This window comes from Mytilus galloprovincialis, chromosome 8 (assembly GCF_965363235.1).
Source record: "Mytilus galloprovincialis chromosome 8, xbMytGall1.hap1.1, whole genome shotgun sequence".
Classification (NCBI taxonomy): Eukaryota; Metazoa; Mollusca; class Bivalvia; order Mytilida; family Mytilidae; genus Mytilus; species Mytilus galloprovincialis.
The window spans coordinates 7,211,873-7,227,304 of record NC_134845.1 but is presented as its reverse complement, the minus strand read 5'-3'; the positions used below and the strand labels follow the sequence as shown (position 1 = coordinate 7,227,304).

The following is a 15,432-nucleotide window of genomic DNA, read 5'->3' as shown; positions in this document are numbered from 1 at the left end:
ACAAAATGAATAATTCAATAGCAAAACAAATTACAAGGTTCAATCCACCATTTTCTACATTTGAAAATGCCTGTGACAAGTAAGGAATAAGACAGTTATTGTCCATTCGTTTGATGTGTTTCATCATTTGCCATTTGATTAGGAACTTTACGTCTTGAATTTTCCTCGGAGTTCAGTATTTTTGTGAATCGACTTATTACTATGATCTTGAAAGTATTGAACAATACATTAACTCATAAACCTGTTGCTTCCAAAGCTGTTTTGTTGGTTCACTTAAATAAGGAATACTTATGATGAACATAACATATAAGGTAGTGATGTGTCACAACAAACACCAGAGCTTACAAAAATGCTTTTAACATGTCACAATATATATGTATACTACATTTTGGCAAAGTATGAACAAATTCTATCATTTTAAAGTCCTTAAATCCATATATACTACTTTAGGAAAAGTTAAACAATATTTTGTTATGTTCCGTGATGTGAGAGCAAATTAAGCTCGGACTACAACTTATTTGAAAGAAATTAAAAAAACTAGTTTGCAGTCAGTGCAAGCAGTTTAATAAGGATATCGTAATGAAAAATACAAAGGTACATAAAAAATTACCTAATCCATCTAAGATAATATTTAGGAACTTCTTAGCAAGTTGATAGTTATCTGAAAGCACTACATATGAGTATTCATCTTATATTATTATTTCAGATTTTACTCATTTGATGATGGAAGGAATAAGTGTCGCGACAAAAAGAAACCTTGCTCTACAACATCCAATAATGAAATTACTGAATGCACATTTCTTGTATCTCATGGCTATTAACAGGTACAGTTATATTTATATACATATATCCCTATAATTTAGACGCAGAAATTGTTTAAATTCTATAAAGAATAAAACCTTGTTTAAAATTAACCTTTAAAAAATGAAATATGAATGTTCACTATACATTTTAGATATCGCCTTATTACATACAGGATGAATTATACTCATTTCACAGATACATTGTTTATATAGAAAAAAGATAAAATCATAATAACTTATTTCTCAAATCAAATTTATTTAGGGTGTTTCGTCTATTCTGACAGACGATTTGAGTGCAAGTCCGTTAACATGTGGACATATATAGCAATTACAACATAATTTATAGTTTCCTATCCTATATATATAAAATAGTTGCAGAATTCATCGTACATCTTTTGTGATGTAGAATGAAACTACTAAAATTATTGAATGTTGAATAAAACTTTGATTTTTTTTAACATCTTCATTGCAGTGGTGTAATAATTGCCTGTTATCGACACGTATAATTAAAATGTGAAACAGTAATACCAAACTTTTAGGCATTTTTTTTCTAAAAAGCGTAGGTCAAACAAATAAAATTGCCAAAAATCAAGGCTACAATTATCATGCACTTACAAAATAATATATAATTAGTTATCAAAGGTACCGGGATTATAATTTAGTACATCAGACGCGCGTTTCGTCTACATAAGACACATTAGTGACGCTCAGTCTACTGATCAAAATAGTTATATAGCCAAATAAGTACAAAGTTGAAGAGCATTGCAGACCAAAGTTCCAAAAATTAAATTAATATATCAAAGCACAGAATTCAAGGGCAAAAAGAGGAAGGCCATAAAAACTGACAAAAATCAAGATAAATATATGTTATCATAGTTGCACGATCCCTGAAAACAAAATGTTCAAGATACTTACAACTTTAATACACAAACATCCTTCAGACATTGTTTACGGTCTGTCAGAATGCAGACTAATGGAAAATTATGATAAGACGTTTACTGTCAATGGTTATTGCTCACAATGAGTTTTTCATACATTTGTTTTACTTTTGTTTGCTGCAATTTGTTAAGTGTGGGGGGACAAATACTAGAGGGCCACTCAAACTAATTAAGTAAAAAAATAGGCTTGAGTAGAAAAAGACAAATAGACAACCTATAGTATACAGAACAAAACATAGAAAATTAAAGACTGGCCAATACGAACCCCACCTAAATTTCAGGGTGATATAAGGTGCCCAAAACGATAAGATACGGTTTTAATACGTAAGTCCTCGATCTCGAAAATGTTTTTTCCATGTTATTTACATTTCAACCATTTTGACCTTCGAGTATTATTTAAATCACTTATTTGTGTAATGCGCACCAAATCCCGTAAAATGTTTTCCATGTATACTTTTTGAATAATACTAAATAATGCTAGTTAGGATTTTATTGTTCAGTGATTGTCGTTTGTTGTGTGGTTCATAGGGGTCTCTCATTTCTCGTTTTATTAATATATTAGTTCGTTATTAGTTTTCCTGTTTGAATTGTTTTACGCTAGTCCTTTATAGCTCGCAGTTCGGTTTTGCCACGACTGCGTGTTTTAAGGCCGAACCCTGATCTATTATTGTTAACTTTTTATACGCTTTGATTTAGATAGAGATAAAATTGACAATAGAAATTGAAATAGAAATAAGACGTAAAAGAAACATCTGTTCTTCTGGAGTTGTAAAGAATTGTTTGAGAGAGTTCATTAAAGATGACATGGCTCTAAATCCTTGTTTTGCTAGACGTTTTTGAGTATGTTAAAACTTTCCGTTGTAATGTAATAATACACCAAGGTACACATATGAATTAACAACTTGCAGTTCCTTGTTATCATAGTAAAAATTAGTAAAATTGAGAATGGAAATGGGGAATGCGCCAAAGAGACAACAACCTGACCATAGAGCAGACAACAGCAGAAGGCTACCAACAGGTCTTCAATGCAACGAGAAATTCTCGCACCCAGAGGCGTCCTTCAGCTGGCCCCTAAACAAATATATACTGGTTCAGTGATAATGAATACCATACTTAACTCCAAATTGTACACAAGAAACTAAAAGTTAAAGTGATACAAGATTAACAAAGGCCAGAGGCTCCTGACTTGGGACAGGCGCAAAAATGCGGCGGAGTTAAACATGTTTGTGAGATCTCAACCCTTCCCCTATACTTCTAGCCAATGCAGAAAAGTAAACGCATAACAATACGCACATTAAAATTCAGTTCAAGAGAAGTCTGAGTCTGATGTCAGAAGATGTAACCAAAGAAAATAAACATAATGACAATAATACATAAATAACATCAGACTACTAGCAGTTAACTGACATGCCAGCTCCGGACCTCAATTAAACTACTAGTGTCTACTGGTCTAAATTCATTTCTGAATACCACTACTTTGGTTTAATCAGCGTTAACTTCGATATTACATTTATTGCAGTAAAATAAAAGTTTATCAAATAAGTGTTGCAGAACAGTCGGTGTTTTTTCAAATAAAACGGTGTCGTCAACCAAAAGTATTAAATAAATAAGAATACCATTCAAAGATATGACATCTTCGTTTACATCAGTGGAGATATCTTGAATAATAACATTTATGAAAAATAAGAAAAGTAAGGGAGATAAGGCTCGCCTTGTTTTACACCAAGATGGTTATCAAAAGGCTCTGATAGTACTCCACCAGACCGCACACGTAAATGCACAGATGAATAAATAGAATTTACCCTTGATACGAATTTACTGCTAACTTCAGATTTGAGAAGTTTGTATATCAAAATTCTTCTGTACACCTTATCAAACACTCTACGAAGCTACAGCATAATTTTAATTTATGCCGAAGAGCATTTGAATTAATTCCATGTAGTGTAATTCTTGCGTCAACAGTAGGTCGTCATGGATGGAATCCAAATTGGTTGTCTATTGTATTATTTATGTCTTGAGACCACGATGACAAACGGTCAGTTAGAATACTAGTGAACAACTATGACAGGATGCGTACTAATATTAAAGGTCTATAATTAATCGGACTCGTAAGATTTCCACATTTAGGAACAGGAATAGTTTAACATTCAGTCCAATTTTCTGGATATACTCCGATAGCAAATATCGAGTTGAACAAAGTTTTTAAAATAGGTGCGAAAAATGAAGGACACGACGAAAACATCCCACCTAAAATTTCATCGTTACCTGCACCGGATTTAAGTCTCTTTAGTGCTTTAATAATTTCGTCTTCAGAGATGTCTGTATCTAATAAGTCTATATATACACCATCAAAATAAGTGTTGTTTAAAAGATCTAACACTGCATCAGATAGCTCGGGTGGGTTCATACCAAGAACATTTTCAAAATAACTAAACATTGCTTCGTTGTTCGCTACACACTTTGATTTAATTTTTGGCTTTAAGGTTAACCAAAATTTCTTTGAATTCGTTTTTGCGATACTACAAAGCTCCAGACCTTTTTCCTCTTAAAATTGTACTGGGCTTTTCGTTTCACTTTATTGTAAGAATTTCTAGCAATTACGTATTCACTCCAGTTTGCAACCGTTTGGTGACGTAGAAAAAAGTTTCTTGTGACATGAAATGTTTTTCGGGCGTTTTTGCAATTTTCATCGAACCATATTATTTGGACGATTTTGACGATTTATGTTTTTTATAAATAGAAACTGAGTGTTCAAACACTTTCAAAGCGCTATCATAAATAATACGAGTTATCTCTCTTACGTTAAGTTGTTCCACAGTACTAAAATCTCTAGATACTTATAGTTTGGCATTGCACAAGGGCATGCTTTTTTCAATGCTGACAATAACGTCTTTACAGTTAATTCATTTGATGTTGGATGTGTACTAATTGATATTTTTTAGTCTTAGATGAATGATTGTTTTCATAAGTTGTTAATGACGTTGAAGTAGCTGTGTGTAAATGCGAGTACTCCTAGATCTCAACTTAGTGTCGTTTTGTTTTTATGATGTATTAGTACTCGTTCACTACTACTTCATGTTTGTGTCCGACGTATGTATATTTTATCTATTTGATGAACTAAGCCTTTTCAAATGATTTTAAAGTGTGTTCTCGTGTTTATTGTTACACCAATGTCCTCTGTTAGGGGGATGGATTGAGCGCTCACAAACCCCGCCATATTCGTTATGTGCCTGTCCCAAACAGGAGTCTGTAGTTCAGTGGTTCTCTATGGTTGATGTTTGTCATATTGTTAGCTCACCTGCCAAGTGAACTTTTCCCATCACTTGGCGTCCGGCGTCCGGCGTCCGGCGTCCGGCGTCCGGCGTCGTCCTGCGTCCGTCGTCGTCCGGCGTTAACTTTTACAAAAATCTTCTCCTCTGAAACTACTGGGCCAATTTTAACCAAATTTGGCCACAATCATTATTGGGGTATCTAGTTTAAAAAAAATGTGTCTGGTGACCCGGTCAACCAACCAAGATGGCCGTCATGGCTAAAAATAGAACACAGGGGTAAAATGCAGTTTTTGGCTTATAACTCAAAAACCAAAGCATTTAGAGCAAATCGAACTGGGGTTAAATTGTTCATCAGGTCAAGATCTATCTGCCCTGAAAATTATTAAACGTGTTGTTTTATATTTTTTCAGATGAATCGGACAACCCGTTGTTGGGTTGCTGCCCCATAATTGGTAATTTTATGGAAATTTTACTGTTTTTGTTTATGATCTTAAATATTATTATAGATAGAGATAAACTGTAAACAGCAATAATGTTCAGCAAAGTAAGATTTACAAATAAGTCACATGACTTAAATGGTCAGTTGACCCCTTTAGGAGTTATTGCCCTTTATAGTCAATTTTAAACCATTTTTCGTAAATCTTAGTAATCTTTTACAAAAATCTTCTCCTCTGAAACTACTGGGCCAAATTAATCCAAGCTTGGCCACAATCATCATTGGGGTGTCTAGTTTAAAAAATGTGTCCGATGACCCGGTCAACCAACCAAGATGGCCGCCATGGCTAAAAATAGAGCATAGGGGTAAAATGCAGTTTTTGGCTTATAAATCAAAAACCAAAGCATTTAGAGCAAATCTGACATGGGGTAAAATTGTTAATCAGGTCAAGGTCTATCTGCCCTGACATTTTCAGATGAATCGGACAACCCGTTGTTGGGTTGCTGCCCCTGAATCGGTAATTTTAAGGAAATTTTGCTGTTTTTGGTTATTATCTTGAATATTATTATAGATAGAGATAAACTGTAAACAGCAATAATGTTCAGCAAAGTAAGATTTACAAATAAGTCAAACATGACCGAAATGGTCAATTGACCCCCAAAGGAGTTATTGTCCTTTATAGTCAATTTTTAACAATTTTCATAAAATTTGTAAATTTTTATTTACATTTTCCACTGAAACTACTGGGCCAAGTTCATTATAGATAGAGATAATTGTAAGCAGCAAAACTGTTTAGCAAAGTAAGATGTACAAATTAAACATATCACCATCACCAAAACACAATTTTGTCATGAATCCATCTGCTTCCTTTGTTTAATATTCACAAAGACCAAGGTGAGCGACACAGGCTCTTTAGAGCCTCTAGTTTTAATCGTAAAATGTTTTGTTATAAATTAGGCCGTTAGTTTTCTCATTTGAATTGTTTCATATTGTTCAATTCGGTGCATTTCATAGCCGACCATACAGTATGAGATTTTCTCATTGTTGAAGGTCGTACGGTTGCCTATAATTGCTTTCACGCTTTGAAATTTGGTAGATAGTTGTCTAGTTTACAAGTACGCCACATTTTTTTTTTATATATATACAAATTAAAATTTTCTTTTTCAGTCTTGCACTTGTATCGTTGATTAAACAAGGTGGTATCATAGATAAAATTTCCAATGCTGGAATAAATGGCACCTTTCATATCATGAGAAAGAGGTAAGTTTATATCAAAACTGTTGTTGAATTTAAGCAAAATATTTGTTTATTATATAATACAAGGTGTATAACTATATGTACATGTCAAACAATAAGATAAGATTATGCTGCTAATTTAATTTTAACCGGCATAAATATAATATAGATATGTATGATCACGTTTTAGTGAATAACTCAATTCTACATCAGTGCTTCCGAAAACATAAATCCATTTATTAGTCTTCTCAAAAGTCAAAATTTATTTGAGTTTAATAATTTATTTGAAACCATTATTATATTTGTACTTTTTAGTATGGAATGGTGGAGACTGGATTTACATGGAACTCTTCCGGAAAATTTGAAAAACCGAGGGGTAATTTAATTGTTTATGAAATATTGCTGTTTAAATACAATTAAAGCTAGCTTTGTATGAAAACAATACAAAACCAAATGTTGACGAATCATAAAACATTTTTACTATTAACAAAGAACTTAATTTAAGTATAAATCAATAAATTTCTTAACCGAATTTGCTGTATCCGATGTGATTTAGATAACTGTCATTAAAACATGCGTCTATTATAAGTAATGTACATGTTGGTCCTGATTCAGATCAATGATTTTATTACAGGTATTTGATCAGTCTGTACTGACCGGAGCCTATCATGTGAGAGATGATGGCCTTTTGCTGTATGATGCCATAAAGTCCTATGTTGAGAAATATGTTGGACTCTACTATAGTAAGTTATCTAATGAGAAAGTATAAGGAAAATTTGCGATGTTTGACTTTAGAATGTTCACAATTGATGCCGTTAAACCCCAGTTGGTTTTAACATTGGTAAACAACTGTTGTCCTTACAAGTTCCAGGTTTCATTTGTACTCGGCTCTAAACCGCGTACAAATGCTAAGCCTGTCATCTATTTTGAACATTCATAAAAATAAAATTGATATGTTGAAACAATGCATTCTTCTTTAATATAATTTCATCTTGATATATAGTAATTATATTGCAACTGAGTAATAACTTTCTTTTTAAAACAGCAGCAGAGGGTTCATTGGACGCTGATTATGAACTACAGAATTGGGGAGCAGAACTTGTAAAGTCAAGAGATGATGGCGGGGTTGGAATCTTGGTTGGTAAATAATCAAAAGATAGCAATTTATAAAATACACAATATTTCAATATTTTATTCATTTTCTTTCTTGAAAACCTATTACTATATAGATTACACATTAAGATATAGTTTTTGATTATGGAAAATATCAATATAATTACTAGATTTGTGTTAATTAGAAAAATAGATGTGATATTTTTGTACTATTTGAACAATTAGATGAAGAAATATCAAAAAGTTAGTGTCACTGATGAGTTTTATGTAGACGAAACGCGCGTCTGGCGTATCAAATTATAATCCTGGTACCTTTAATAATTAGTAAGTTCATGAACAAACAATAAAATCAACTTTACAGTTGCTTAATCCAATGAACTACACATTTGTTTGTATGTCAGTTTTCTAAATCTTACTGAAACCAATCGACATCACGTTTGGAACTATTTCGCAGATTGATATATAGTATTAATCATGTCTTGCAGGGAGTGCCTGGTAATGGTAATTTTAAAACAACAGACCAGCTTGTTATAACAGTGACAGCTATAATCTACACATGTAGTGCTGGTCATGCCACTGCCAACTTCGAACAGTATGATGAATATGGTGCTCCATTTAATTACCCATACCATTTGTCTGGAAAGCCCCCTACAGACAAGGTATGTGCATTTTATGTTGACTGAAGAAGTTTCCATTCGCATTAGTTTTGTTAAAATAAAATATAATTTAACATCTCACAGCGGAATGTTACTGTTGCCATATGTTTTTGATTTTGTATTTACATTGTATCATATATCAAAGGACAAGGTATGATAAGGGCCGTTTCTGGCCCCCCTTTTTCGAGAATTTTTAAACTTGGAAGTTGAAACCCATCACGCCTGTGTAATGAACTGCAGTATCTGATCGTCCATGTAGAATCTTATTTTAAGGTGTTATGTACTCAAATATGTTCAAACTGAGACCTTGAAAAACCCTAAACGACGAAAAGTGTAAAAAATCTACAATTTCGTCATGTTCGGAGACAAAATTTGACATCAGCGCCAACGTAGACCATCTTGAAATTTTCAACCATCAACTGTACTCTTATGTATCTTTCACATAATAAAATATCATGGTGGTCTACGTTGGCGCTCATGTCTAAAAATTTGAAAAATAATCCGATTGTTTACATATTTTGACAAGTCATTATAATACGTCACAGTGAACGGCACGGGTACGAAATCATTCCGGGATCTATAATTGATCAGAATATCACGTACGGATTGTGTTATGTCATATCTAGTCATCAAGACATGTCACTCTCTTAAAAAAATATGTTGTACGTGAAATCAGACCAATAATGATCAAAATAGTCTAACACTGTGCAGCAAAATACAGAGTTGTGTCCCTTGAAATATGGTGAATTTATTTTTATTCATTATAATTTTCAAATATTCAACGAAATCTTACAAATGAATTTGATAATAAATTCTCAATATATTCAAACTCTTTTTGTAGTTCTGAAGAAAATCATTTCATCAAAACGTATATAATTTGCACTTTGAAATTTTCTATTTAACCATCTACAGAAAAATAGATTTATGTATTATAACCATTTCGTGCACATTTTTGTTCCCACTTCACCAGTGCAATGTCCATAATTTAATAGTTAATTGAACAGACTGAATTAAGAATACTAAAATCACTTGTAACATATTTAATTTCCATAATTACAAATGGATAAGATCCATGGCAAACAAACTTATGAAGTATGCGCGAAAAAAACATGTGTGTATGTTTGCCATTTCGAATGTGTATTTTGTTTTGTCTGGAGTTCTATGTAAGTGACAAAATTCCATGCCAAACCTATACCGATTCCTGGAGTGCACTGGTACTTCTTAACTAGCTGTTTAATGTACATTTACAGACACTATGTCCTCTTAATACTATTTCACATTCCCCCCTCCTCTCACGTGACAAAATGTCGAGCACGTTCGTTTATTTAGATCTGTCCGTCCATCCATCCGTCCGTTTGTCTGTTTCTGTCCGGACATATACGTCTAGCTAACTCCTTCAGTTTTTGACCTTTTTTTTTATTTATAATAGAGGTGTGTATGTCTACAGGGTTTTGATTTTTTAATAAAATTTTCTTTAAATGTCCGGTATTTTTGGTACAAGCTATAAATATAAAGAGTAGGTTATCATCCTACAGTTTTTGAGATACAGCTTTAACACCTAATAGGTTTATTGTACACATAATTGAAGCATGTATTGCCATCGGATTTCTATTATTCTTCAAATATTTTAAAAATATCAGATTTAGTCAATATTTCTTGCTACTTAAAAAACAATTAGGGTAGTTGTTGAATATTCACCAAAAACAGTAGTTGAACTTGTTTTCCCTCTCACTTGCTATTGTAGGCACAACTTTCACTACTATTACTACAGTTTTATATCCCTAATGCAATAAATAAGATTTTTTTAATTAACTTCAAATATTTATTCAATACCGGAAAGGTTGAACTTAGTGAATACTACAGCCGATTTCATTGAGTGTGAAGTCAAAGGTAATATTTTTAGTTAGCTTGCTTGTTAGATGAACCATAAAGTCATTGTTAGGTCAGGTTAACTACCCTCCTTTAAGAATATACTAGTCCAGCAGATTACCAATCTATCTGTCTGATGGTCTATGCTACTTCGAAAGGAGGGTAGAAAACCTTACATAATAATGACTTCACGGTTCAGCTAACAAGCAAGCTTACCAAAGATTTTACCTTTGGCTTCACACTCAATGAAATCGGCTGTAAATCTTGAAAGTTGAAACCTTTTGGGTGGACATTCAGTCCTGCAAGTGAAGACATTCAGAATGAAAATAATAAATAGATCAACATTGAAAGGAGAAATTAAGGTTGAAGACGAGTGCACCCGCACCAGCGGGGATCGAACTCACAACATCAGTGTTGGCTCGCTAGTGATTACAGAAGTAACTTCTTAGACCACTCGGCCACCGAGAACCTTTAATGAAGTATGTCTACGTTTCTAATCAAATTCGAATGTTTTGGGGTTTCATGAAATACTACTTACCAACAACTGTTTCATTTAAAAAAAAAAACATAACATTTTGGATAAGATAAGGAGATATGGTATGATTGCACATGATACTATACACCGACGATCAATGTGCTAATTTCAGAATATATATCGTAGAAATAATGAATTTTTAGAGACGCTTGAAGATGTTCATGCCTCTTAATTTCGTTTACATATCTTAATCAGTTTTTAACGTCTTAAACCCTGACCTCATCGAAAACTTTGAACTTTGTTTTCAGCATTTCAGTCTTTAAAATATTGTGTTAAGTGTTTAAAAAGTTCACAGTGTACGATTCTTTAAGTGACAAACAATGACATTGTACATGCTATGCATATTTGCTATACATACTGTATAAATCTGATACTGAATCTTCAATAATAGTTTTAATCCATCTGCGTTTTTTAATGTACCGGTAATCATCATGTAAATGTGAAATGCTATATTCATATCTTCAACTATTATTTATGAATTATAAGTGCGCCACTTCTTTTATAACTTAAAGTTTTTTTTATGCCCCAGTTATGGGCATTATGTTTTCTGGTCTGTGCGTCCGTCTGTTCGTTCGTCCGTTCGTCCGTCCGCCCGTCCGTCCGTTCGTCCATATGTCCCGCTTCATGGTAAAGTTTTTAGTCGAGGTAGTTTTTGATGAAGTTGAAGTCCAATCAACTTGAAATTTAGTACAAATGTTCCCTATGATATGATATTTCTAATTTTAATGCCAAATTAGAGATGTTGCCCCATTTTCACGGTAAACTATAATACTGGGGACACATTCTTGTTTATTTTACCTATTAACTTGTTAATGTTTATACTTACTAATTATTATGTGACAATATGATTTGTATTTATCCTTTTTTTTTATTAAACCGACCATTTCTTTGATAGCTATCTTTTATTTAATACTAAAATTGAGAATGAAATGGGGAATGTGTCAAAGAGACAACAACCGAAGGCCACCAATGGGTCTTCAATGCTGCGAGAAACTTCCGTATCCTGAGGCATCTTTCAGCTGGCCCCCAAACAAATATGTATACTAGTTCACTAATAATTGACGTCATACTAAACTCCAAATTATACACAAGAAGCTAAAATTAAAAAATCATACAACACTAACAAAGGTCAGAGGCCCCTGACTTGGGACATGCGTAAAAATGCGGCGGTTTAAACATTTTTATTTTTGAGATCTCAACCCTGTTTTTGGTAACAGCATTATATTTGATATTTACATCATCAAGATATAATAATAATGCCAAAAACCTACTTCGGTTTACAAAAAAAACCAACATTATTTAACCGTTGCTAAGCACTATTTTGGTTGCTTATCTTTTTATCAGCATGATATACAATTGACTTGCTTTCATTTCTAACTGCTAGTGATTCTTGCATGTATTAATCTTACTAACCTGATTTTACTCTAATTTGTACAATTAAAAATCAAAAGGTTTTTTTTGTTGCTCAATTTAATTTCTATCTTTTTTGGCTGTTGCTAAGCAACTTTTAGGTTGCTATGGTCAATTCATTTTCTTGAAAAAAAATAATGATGACTCAGACATCATATTTTAATATTGCTATATCTATACCTCATATGGCCGAAATTTCAAATTTTGAACCGTTGCTAGGCAAAAATTTTGTTGCTAGGTTGTTGCTAAGCATTTTTTTAAACTGAAATTGAAGTGACTTTTCATTTGAAAACTCAAATTAGTGTTAAACAAACAATATTATTTTGAATTGTGCTAATGTGTAATGAGAAAGCAATGCATATGTGATAATTTGGCTATTTATTTAAACCGTTGCTAGGCAACCTTCCTTTCACCGGAACATAAACAAATCATAGTTTTGAATAGTTTCTACACTAAGGCTATCAATGATGTATATATAAACTTATTTGGGAAGGGGGCCAAAAACGCCTCTAATCATACCTTGTCCTTTATTCATTCAGTGTATGTTCACTAATGTTAAAATGTCTTTTGATTGAGTTAAGCTATTTGAATTTTTATTTTATAGTAAGATTCCCTATGTTGTAATATTTCATTATTGTTTCAGGTAAGGGTAAAGGTTGATACATATTAAAATCTTAAACCCCCTGCATTTTTTTGCATCTGTCCTAAGTCAGGAATTTGATGTTCAGAAGTTGTCATTTGTTGATGTGGTTTATGAGTGTTTCTCTTTTTTCTCTTTTTTTGCTTTTATATAGATTAGATCGTTAGTTTTCCCGTTTGAATCGTTTTACACTAGTCAATTTTTTTGGGCCCTGCATTATTATTATGAAAATATTGAGAACTTAGAGATTTATATGTATATACATGAAGCAAAATATTAACATACAATGTCAAAAATCATCAAGAATGGGGTTACTAGTTTTAAATTGTCACTTCCTATTTCCTATTAGTGGTATACATGCTCTTTTAATACGTTAAGGGTAATCGATAAAGTTACAGGAGAGGTAATGATGTTGCTTACGTAAAATGCTATTTTCGTGTCGTCAAACTGTGCCATTTTGAAAAAATGTTGCATGTGTCGAATGATTTTTATCGTTTAAACTGATTTAACTTGAAGACCAGTTCATGAACCCTACCTTTTCAATAGGACATTTGGTTTAATAACGTTTGCAGATTATTTGTATCAATTTTCATGACAAAGTCGACGATTTGTTTTTAATGAGATAAATATACCGCAAAAAATGCTTTTTTTGTTTTGTTTTTTGTAATTCTGATACTTTGATAAAAAAAAAGGTAATATCCAAAACAATTGGTATTCAAACAAAAATCCGATTATGATTATCTTTTGAAAACAAAACGTTAAGCACGTCTATTCAAAGGGCAGACATGTATAATAAAAACGAAATGCCTAAAATTTCGACCCCATTTATCTCTAAAATTGACAAGAAGGTAAATTTTATTGCATATTTGAGATGGTCAAAACTTCATCGTGGGATCGAAACTGTATCGTATCGTATGTCTTTGAGCTTGTGCATGTTTACGCTATACAGACGTCAGAAAGAGAGAACCTACTTACAATATACATGGGTCTATACAAAACAATTGCTGATAACAACAAACTGTTTAAATGTGTTTTATGAATTTATTTTAATTGTTCATCATCTATTTCGTCGTCAAATGAAGCGGTTGCTTTTAGTCAGTCATATTCCTAGAAATGTTTAGGAGGTAAGATAAAATTATTTTACCGCTAGTTTCAAAGTCAACTGGCTGATATTTTATTAAAAGCTTCCATATCATTTCAGTTATAAGTACATGCAAGTATATCTATTAATGAATTTTTCACGTGCACATATTCCAAAACATTTACCATTGAAAGCTATATAGGTGTATGTTTTTTTCAGAGTCCAGTCGCTTTAGAAGCAATCCTTAATGCTATAGCAAAAAGAGAAATGCTTATAGAGACGATGTCAATTACGAATATTCTAAGTGACAAAGCAACAGATAGTCTTGGTCACTTTGAGAAACAGTTTATTGTCGATCCTCACGCAGTACAAATTGTTGAGTAAGCTGAAGCATTTATTGACTTTAAAACAAATCAAATCGATTACGGGCATATGACATACACTAGCTGCTGAACTAAAAGATGGAGTTTCGATATATAAACAAGTCAGATCAAATGGAAGATTATTCTTTATAAACATTTGTGTCGGTAGAAACTATGCCCTTTATTTCGCGGGAAGTGTTAAATGAACCTGAGGTAGAATTAAAAACCTTTCAAATGATTATAAAAATAGAGGCTGAACATTTTTGTCTCCTTCATAAATATTCGTTATCATTCTTAATTTCAATACACCTTTTTGAAACTTTTATTTTTTATTAACTAATTAATGATGAAAAAAATTCGTGTGTTAGTTAAGTCTGTTAACCTCAATAAAATAAACTCAACATATTGGATTCGTCTGTATACATATACAAAATTTATTCTACAAACGTGGCACCTTTAATGTGTTTCATTTTATTTAGGCCAAATAATACAACAATGCTTTTTGAGCATAAATAAAATGCATTCCCTTATGGTTGAATAAGTTGATTTTTTTCTCTCCAAAATTAAACTTGTAGAAGAGATTAATCAAAATGTATATTATTCACAAATCCTAATTTTTATATTTTGGTAAAGATCAAGATCAAGTTGTTTTATAAATGAAAACTGAGGAAAACACATAAACTATTAGACGTAATGAAAGGAACAACAGAAACACTGAACTGCAACAAATACAAACTCCAACATACATAGAAAAGAACTATTTGATCACAACTGCCATATAACAGAACAGTATTAACAAATTTAACGGTGCCATGTTGTCTTTTATAATTATGTTTTTGTTCTCGATATAATGTCAAATATCCTTCCACATTATCATCATCTCTCAATTCAACTACTATTTTTAGGTTTCGACAGAAATTACAAGAAGTTGGTAAAACAATTGACGAAAGGAACCAAAAGAGGGAATATCCATATGAATGGCTTCGTCCACAGGCAGTACCAAATGCCATAAGCATTTAGATATGAAGTCCCCCTTTTTTATATAAATAAAGACTTTATAAAAATTCTGTATATCAGCAAT

At 32.3% G+C, this 15,432-nt stretch overlaps 1 protein-coding gene across 1 annotated transcript in view; it reads left to right on the top strand.

Annotated features, from left to right (window-relative positions):
• Positions 1 to 14,388, top strand: part of LOC143084967 (allene oxide synthase-lipoxygenase protein-like) — a 65,666-nt gene extending 51,278 nt beyond the window's left edge. The window contains exons 15-16 of the mRNA XM_076261063.1: positions 8,284 to 8,457; positions 14,209 to 14,388. Of these exons, the coding sequence (XP_076117178.1) occupies positions 8,284 to 8,457; positions 14,209 to 14,373 (339 nt within the window). The 3' untranslated portion in view covers positions 14,374 to 14,388. The remainder of the gene's footprint in view (positions 1 to 8,283; positions 8,458 to 14,208) is intronic.
• The last annotated feature ends 1,044 nt before the right edge of the window (positions 14,389 to 15,432 follow it).